General features: G+C 35.8%; 1 protein-coding gene across 26 annotated transcripts in view; it reads left to right on the plus strand.

Moving 5' to 3' along the window:
- LOC125653301 (zinc finger CCCH domain-containing protein 13-like) overlaps window positions 1-5,099 on the plus strand; it is a 33,241-nt gene extending 28,142 nt beyond the window's left edge. For all 26 annotated transcript variants that reach the window (XM_048882689.2, XM_048882694.2, XM_048882696.2 and 23 more), the window contains 3 exons: window positions 1,013-1,941; window positions 3,180-3,266; window positions 3,834-5,099. In XM_048882689.2, the coding sequence (XP_048738646.2) occupies window positions 1,013-1,941; window positions 3,180-3,266; window positions 3,834-3,890 (1,073 nt within the window). In that variant the 3' untranslated portion in view covers window positions 3,891-5,099. The remainder of the gene's footprint in view (window positions 1-1,012; window positions 1,942-3,179; window positions 3,267-3,833) is intronic.
- Window positions 5,100-9,376: the final 4,277 nt, after the last annotated feature.

A 9,376-nucleotide genomic window follows, 5' to 3' on the forward strand; every position in this document is an offset into this window, starting at 1 on the left:
CAGAGAGTAAAGACAGCACAAGCGGCTGATATATAAAGCCCTGTATGGTAGGACTGTACAATGATATCAATATTCCGGTGTATAGCGGTTTGCTGACAAAACATAACGTATTGTGAAACGTTTTTTAAGTACCGAAATACCGACAAAATTTTGGGGCTTGGAATTAAGTTACAAGCTTGGGATTCCTAGAATAAAATCATGTAAGGTACCAGCCATACTCTATGAAGACCATGTGACCTCCCCTGTTATCAAACTAAAAAAAAAAAAAGCACGTGATGGCAAAGTTTGAAATTGACAAAATGAATTACAACATTAACATCACCAAAAATTATCCCTATAATAAATCAGAAAAGTTGTGGTATGAGTTATATGTGTGTGCATCTGTACAATGAAAATTGTCAGTATTAAGTGGGCACGTTCTTCTTTCAGAATTATTACAAGAATTCAATGACGTCTGAAAATATTGTAACTTTTGCAAAAGTAATTAAATATGTTTGATTTAAAGAGACAGTAAGTCATGCACGTACATGTACCTATATTTAGATTTAAGACAAGTATATTAAAAACCTTGCTAAGAAGAAACAAAGTAGATCTAGTTATTATTCAAATAAAATCTCTAAACCCATATGAAATTATTTTATCTAATTTATTGACTTTAGTAAAGTTTGTGTAGATCATGTATCTCAGTGAATTAACTAATCTCTATGGAGGTACAGTAGTTTTGTGCAGTTTCTTTGTGTTGTTATACAACCATTAAGCTGGAAAGTGTAATTTAAAAAAAAAGAGGAGGTATTAATTTTAATTAATGCTAATTGTTATAAGCAGCATATTTGATTGTTGAATTAAAAAATATTGATAATGAAACTTCTGTGCAAGAACTATGTAATCTGAATGATGAAGCTGATGTGCAATTGAAAATGAGTCGTGTCTTGATGAAATTGAAATATCTAGACAAAGTAAATAACAACTGATTTGAAGCTCATTGACCGTAAGATATTTGTTTTTCTTGTAGAAGAACTGCATTTGCCCAGGGAGACAAAGAGAGAAGCAACAGATGTGGGCATTATGTACAAGTTTGTCAACGGGAAGCGAGTCCGCGTCAAGAGTGCCTCCAAGGAAGAGCTCCAGAGAAACCGTGAACAGGTGGAAAATCCAAAGAAAAAAAAACCGGAGAAAAAAGGGAAGAAAATGTGGAATTACCAAAATAAGAATCTGAAAAGGCCAGTAAAACAGTCGGAGAAGGATCCATTGTATGAGAAGAAGAAGGAGGAGAGTCGAGTCAGGAGACAACACAGAGAACAGCAGCTTCTGGAGATGGTGGAAAAGAACCGTGACATTATCCCCACGGAGAGACAGAACAGGACCCCAGGGCATTCACGAGACCACTCCCCCATATCAGACGGGGGCCGCACCCCTAGGAATACTGTCAAGGAATACAGTGCATATAGTGTAAGGAGGGCTAGATCACACTCCCCTGATAGGAACGATTCTCGAACAGCTACAAGGACTCTAGATCGGGCAGATTCTCCACTGAACAGGAAGTCGCCCGTCAGCCATCATTCTGTGTCTCCGGCACCGTCTGGAGTACGATCACCGCCTATTCCTGCACTACGCCATCGAAACTTGGACAGGAATTCAAACTATCTACCGACAGACTATGATTCTGCAAGGTTTGGAACCAGGGTTGTGAATACTGATAAATATAATGATGGGGACCCACTAGAGATTCCGGTGGGAAATGGAGACTTTGTGCCTTTTCTTAGGACGGTAGATATTCTCGACCCCGCCAAGGCTTCCTCACCCATGCCTCTGTCACGGGAGGCAACACAAGTGGCCAATGCCAGGAAAGCTTATATCAAAGGCATGAAACCGGGTAACTATGGCAACAGGGTAGATAACTACCAGGACAGGATGAGGATGCCCAACGAACAGAGAAATAAAGTAAGCCCTTTACATCAATGATCCATGTTAGACAGAAATAAAGTAAGCCCTGTACATCAATGATCCATGTAAGACAGAGAAGTAAAGTAAGCCCTGTACATCAATGATCCATGTTAGAAAGAGAAATAAAGTAAGCCCTGTACATTAATGATCCCTGTAAGACAGAAATAAAGTAAGTCCTGTACATCAATGATCCCTGTAAGACAGAGAAATAAAGTAAGTCCTGTACATCAATGATCCCTGTAAGACAGAGAAATAAAGTAAGCCCTGTACATGCATGATCCATGTAAGACAGAGAAATAAAGTAAGCCCTGTACATCAATGATCCCTGTAAGACAGAGAAATAAAGTAAGCCCTGTACATGACCCCTGTAAGACAGAGAAATAAAGTAAGCCCTGTACATGATCCCTGTAAGACAGAGAAATAAAGTAAGCCCTGTACATGATCCCTGTAAGACAGAGAAATAAAGTAAGCCCTGTAAGACCTTGTATTAGATGGAAAGATGATCAGTAACTTTAGTCCGTCTTGGTGATGTGTAAAGTGTATTTTATCCTCAATATTCATGTATTAATTGAAGGTAAATATATATATATGAAAGAGTTGTCGCTATTATATACAATGATTATCTCATGATAGTGTAAGAATCCATCGTGGGTATTCATGTGGGATTAAAGAAATGTTATCCAAGAGGTTAGTTATTTTGGCAAGGGTTGAGGCTTGCTTGTCGTAATTGATGACAATCTGACCATTAAGGAGGTACATGTATGCTACATCAGAGAAATTCGATATGGATGAAAAGTGGAAGATATACATTGAGGATATGAAATTGAAAACTTTCAAATTTACTTCATTTAGTCAAAAAATGCAGTTTTAGTAGAAAGCAATCTGAAAAAAATTTAAAACCCCTGCTGGACTCGAACTCACGATCAGTAGTCGACGTGATAACTTACTGAGCTACTCAGCTAGGCGATGATTTTTGAAATGAATAGACCAATATTGTTGATATCTATATTTTCCTCCATGTTTTAAAAGGAAGTCAGCCATTATGATGATGTAGAGTACCTCCTTAAAGTAAGATTGACTAATTTCTCGTGGCGTCAAAGAACCCTCTATCATTGGGGATGTAATGTGAGAAAATAAATTGCCAGTGTTCTAGTAATTGATTTGACAGCCTGACTAAAGCATGAATGACATTCTTAAATGCTTAGCAATAACGTCTTTGGTATTCTTTTTTTTAGGACCCAATTCTGAACCCTTCTCTAGTCACTGATCATCCAACACAAAGGCAGGATGCCATTCTACACCAGTTGTCTACCATGAGACAGGTAATTTCCCAAGCACATGCACATCCATGGAGTCCAGAAATATTCTTTAATTTCTGAGGATTTTAGTTCAGGCTGTTTTATTAGCCATGCCATGTTGTTATAGATTCATGTACATGTATGTACATTGGGAATTTTTATAGAAGTTTCGTGATATCAGTTGTTTTCATAGTTTAAAAATAAAAACATTTACTGTGGAATCAATAGAATACGTGGTGGCTCAATTTTCGTGGAATTCGTGGGTACCCCTCACCCACAAATACATCCATGAATAAAGAATCATAATTACATTCCAGAGTTATCTTTCTTACAAATATATAAATCCACGAAATGATGTCCCCATGAACCCGTAAAAATTCAGCAATCCACGAAATTTGGCCCCCACAAATTTAAATGATTGTACAGTATGTGGTGTTTTGATTTTATGGTGATGATGATCCACTTTATGGGTTTGTCCATGCTACTAAAATCACTGAAATTAGATCTTTTAAGATTAAATGATTTTACATAACGAATATAGCAATTTGATTAAGGATTTCAAACAATGTATGATCTTTGCTTTTTTGACAGAATTTGATGCAGAGACAGCGTGAATTAGAGACATTTTCTCCTACGGATCTGGAATAGTGCTTTCTCCAGCCACGGATCTGGAATACGGATCTGGAATAGTGCTTTCTCCAGCCACGGATCTGGAATTAGTGCTTTCTCCAGCCACGGATTTGGAATAGTGCTTATTCCAGCCACGGATCTGGAATAGTGCTTTCTCCAGCCACCAACATTTTCTAGTTACCATGTTAAACTTCAAAGATAATCAAAGAAGATGTCATTTCTTACTTTTATACAGTAGTGTGTCCCCCTTAAAAAAGTCCACTATTTATGTCCATATTGAAAAGTAAATCTGCCATCTTTCAAATGTTACCTTAATATTGAGTCCCGTGTTTAAGAATGGTTTAGATTACTCTTGCCAGCGACCTTTAACAAGTATAATGTACCTCTTTAGAATTTTCAGCATTTCTGAATTCTTGATATTTTTTTGTGCCAAATACGATGTATGAGATATTAAGATATGAAATAAGATGGTGCCGCTCTTACTTAAATGTGTAGAGAAGTATGCATTGAAGTTTTCAAATGTTTTTTTGTAAGTTTTATGTGTTTTTGTTTTTACTAAAAAAATATTTTTGTTAATGATGTTACGAGAAAAGCATGGAAACTAATCACAGGACCTGTGTTTATGGAGATGATTTTGTTACACGTATGCATGGCTGTTTTTTTTTTTTAAAAACACTGCATGTTTAATGTTAAAACTGAAATTACACTGAATTAGATGCAGACACCTTACATAAAGTTAGAGACCGCAGTTTTGTTCAACATGAATATTATGTTCCAAGGTTTATAGTAAGTCAAGTGACAGTGCCTGTAATATTTATGAACTCGTAAATTTTGGAATTGAAGAGATTCCTTTCAGAAACAAATTTTGAAATAATTATAGGACTGATATAGAGCACAGTATACCTGTATTCGGACTGAGAGCATTTCGCTTTTAGCAACTTAGTTTTGCACAGGCTCTCAGTTACTGAAATATAAACTGAAATATAAAATATGGAGATTTTTTTCTCCAGATGTGATAGTTTTCAGTCCATGTTAGGTTGTTTGAAAGTAAGGACTGAAATGATATATTACTGATTTACAACATTTATGAAGTTAGAGAAAGATGTTGTTATATTGAATTATTTGAGTTGGATAGTTCTAGATATTCCGTCTCTCTGATGCAGGAATTTGTCTAATAACTAATTTATTTATATATGCTCTGAATATATTAAAAAAGAAATAACAGTATCTTGGTCTTCTTTGTCTCATATCATCAAGGTCCAGTGTCCCACAACTTACTGAAATAAAACAATGTAGATGTTGCTACACGATATTACGTCGCGTTCATAGTATCAGTAGACACAGTTCTTCGTGTAATATTAATTGATTGTTGCGGAGGGTATAATGTTTTTGACCCGTCCTTCAGTCTGTCAGTCCCTTTCTTGCCAGCACAACTCCTCTGAGACCGCTCAACAGAGTTTCGTTAAACCTTGTAGTTAATACGGACCAGTGGCGTAGCCTGAGTTCATTAATGTGTACGCCTATTGTACGGCGAGGGGTCTGGGGGCCGCTCAATTCCCCCAGCGGGTCCAGGGCAGGGTCCTGGTAGGGGGTCCAGGGGGCGGAAGCTCCAGGGATTTAGTACCAATAGGGAGACTAATGTACCGCAGATACTGCAGACACTTATTTTTCACCTATATTTGTAGCATTTAATAGTTGGGTTTTTTTTATGTGTACGCCCGGGCGTTTTGACGTAAACGTAGCTACGCGCCTGAGGACACATTGTGTAAATGTGCTTATTCCCAGAAAATTTTGATTCAATAATTTTTCTTGGAGTTATGCCCCTTTGGAACTTAGAATTTCTAGCCCGTCTGTCCTGTTTTTGTCAGTGCATCTCCTCTGGGACCGCTCAACAGAATTCCGTGAAACTTTGTAGTTAATAAGGACACATTGTGTAGATGTGCATATTCCCAGGAAATTCTGATTCAATAATTTCGAACTCAGGATTTTGAGCCCGTCTGTCCTGTTCTTGCAGTTATACATAACATTACCATTCATTATGTGAGGAATTGCCAAGCAATGTTGGAGTGTGGGGTATGTGAGCTTGCTCACTTTTGCTTTCTTTTATTGAAGAAATGATATTAGCGGCTCCATTCAGTGGCGGATATAAGCCCCCCCCCCCCCCATAAATTTTCAAATTTAAGGTAAATCGTGGTCTCTTGTTTAGAAAAATGTACTAATCGATAAAAGAAGCAATAATTTCTTCCACCCCCGGAGAAATTAATGGCAAAATCTTTGATTTCTTGAATTACTTTGTTGGGAGAAATTGATTTTTTTTATTTTCTTGAATTACTTTGTTGGGAGAAATTGATTTTTTTCCCCAAACCCTTTATATAAATATTTATGGAGCGCCAAATTAACATAAACTCAAATAATTGAAAATATCTTCAATTATGTAAAGGATATAAGCCAAAAACTGCCCATTCTTTCTCTCACAGAATGGATAGTTTGAGGCTTATATCCTACTTAAAACATTACATCTTTTGTTCTAAGAATGGACAGTCTCAGGTAAACCCATTGAGAATGATAATTATGAATAGAGCTATTTCGAATAATCTGACAATATAGCCAGTCTTGCGTAAAATTCTGTTTCTTTTGTTCACTTATTGGACAGTGTCAGGTAAGTAGTCTTCTACTGCAGGTTTTATATTCACTCTTTCTATAGTACTGAGCCATATCAACATGTCTTCCTCTGATGGGGAGAGCATTTTCATTGCATAGTCAAAATCTAAGGATTTTAGTGAAAGTATTGCAAATATTCTGGATATGGAGGGTGAAAAAGTTGTGAAGCCAAATTTTAATCTGAAAAACATTGTGTTTTCGAATATTAGGATGAGGAAATAATTAACACCAGCCAAAAGAACCCAATACACCTATCTCGTGAAATGAAATTATTCATGAAAGCGAAAATAATAATTCAGAATTAGGATATGCTAATAAAGAAAACATAAAAAAGCGTTGTGAAGAAGTTTCAGTATGTGCCTCTGAATCCAGTGAAATTCAAATACAGTATGGAAATATGTCTTTCAAATTTAAGTTTTGATGCGATATAGTAATGGCCAATGGATTTAAAAAATTGTGAATCTTACGAGTTGAAGCAGAGAATTTTACTAAAGGGAAATATCATTTTTAAGTGTTTCAGTGATTTTTCCGATATCTGTGTTGATTCTTTGTACAGGGAATTTAAAATTAAATTTGTATCTCTTTATTATATGTTTTTCTCTTATTTCCAGCCTACCTGTAGATGTCTAATAAGTTATTGGGTTTACCTGTAGGTGTCCAATAAGTTGACAATTGCTGGCCATTATTTTTAAGAACGCGCCACGGCAGTCATTGGCACGATGATGAAAAAATCCTCACTGCAACCACCTGAATGTCGTGAATAGATCAAATTGTTCTGCACTCCAAATATAAGCGATGATGTGTCTGGATTTGCTATAAAGGTAAAATAGCGTATTTTGAGGGTGGGACCCCCTTTGAAACCAAAATTAATGGATTCACCCCTTTTAAAGGAACTGGTTTACGATTTTTGAAAAAAAAATATTTTGCATTTCTGATGTTTATACATTAAAAATATAACTCATTTAATGTTGACAATCAAAATTTTGACCTTCTGAATGCAAGAATAAAAGCAATATTTTAGCCTTAAATCTGTGTTATGTAAACAAAGACTCGAGTCTTTTTATGTACATACAAACAAACCAGTGAAATATTAATTTTGTAATTAATATAAAGCATCTTAATTTTTATCGTCGGATACCCACGGCTGGTCTTTTTGCAGTGTCACAAACTGAAGTGTTTTGTGATGAAACGATGGAAACGTTGTCATTGCAGATAGAATTTAAATTCTTTAAAAAAAAAATGATGAACACGCGCTTCATGTAATTTTACGACAAACATACACTGTACATGTACCCGACTCTGTCAATGCGTTCGTTGTTGACTCTAGTTCATTTCTATTAGGTTTCATTCCCTACACCTAACCTTGCGTGTTGTTCTTTAACTTGATAGTACAGTGTTCACGACAGAGCTACCATCAGTTTTCAGTCGGAAGTACAGGTAAATGGAGAACAATGTGCCCTCTCGGAAGTTGGGGGGATATGACTTGTTAATAGTCGTAAATCTCTTTGGATTGGTATAATAAATAGATGTCTTTTAAACAACCTGTACAAAAATACACAGGGAACTTCAATCATATTACAAAAAGGAATTTAAAAAATCAACGATAATATAATAGATAATGTCTTAAAAGTTTAATAGTAAAAATTACAGCACAGCATTAAACACATTACACTAAATTGTGACGGGGATGTGGCGAGTAAAACATTTTCATAATTTTATTCCATTTGAAAAGTGACGCCATTTCACCCAAATGTCAAACGTTTCCCTCCCCTCCGCTCCACCCTAACCAGAACCCGCCGGGGCTTTTTAAAAAGCGACACCCGGACTCACCACCGTACACTTAGAGCATTTGAAGAAAAAATGTAAGAAATATCTGTCTCAGACCATAGAAGACGGTGGTATAATTGCGGCGTACTTTTTAACAGTAATACATATAGAAAATGATCGAATGAAAGATAGTTCTCTCTGTCGCTGTGGTTTATAAAAAATGATAATGCACTCTGCGTAGGGGTGAGTTTGAATGCATATTAAAGCAATAAACTTGACAATGCGAACGAAAGTGATGATGAGGTGTGTTGGCCAAATTTGGTTTTTAGTAGGTGCAGATACATGCAGCGTGCATGCATCCCACCAGTACAGATGTACAAAGTGCACAATGAAATTGTAGGTTTTCCAACAAAATTTTTAATATGTCAACAGTGAATATATTTATTTATTCATCAATCAAGGGCCCTCAGAGGGCATATACAATTTTAACAATTAAACATTACTACTACATGATAAAATTTACACATGTGTACCATATACACATGTTAAGGGTTTCTACATTGACACATATATTTCAAATATGCTATATGTATGATTTATTATAAAATTGTTATTATTTATTATCAATAATAATAATAAAAAAAAAACAAACCAAAAAACAAAAAAACAACAACAACAAACCAAAATAGTTAACACTTGAAAATACAATTAAACATCGCAGATCAAACTAAGGATAGGATACAATTCTTTTTCATTCAAAATAAATGACCTAATTCGTCTATTTATGTGATATAATCTTCGTTTTTCTGGAGGTAACGCGGGACAATATACATATTTTCCCCGAGATTTGACACTTGTGGTATTTTAGCGATAATATACTCCCATGAATTTGATAGGTAACCGATAAATTCACTGACCTCGGAATCAAACTCGGGGATAGTAACCTCTTTATGATTCATTGACTAAGTACACGGCAGAAAATCGTAAACACGTGGTAAATAAGACCCGCCCCCACCTTTAATTATAGATATATATACACGGCGCATATGATATCTATACCCTCATTCATGATTTCA

The sequence above is a fragment of the Ostrea edulis genome, chromosome 7 (assembly GCF_947568905.1).
Source record: "Ostrea edulis chromosome 7, xbOstEdul1.1, whole genome shotgun sequence".
In the NCBI taxonomy this organism is placed as follows: Eukaryota; Metazoa; Mollusca; class Bivalvia; order Ostreida; family Ostreidae; genus Ostrea; species Ostrea edulis.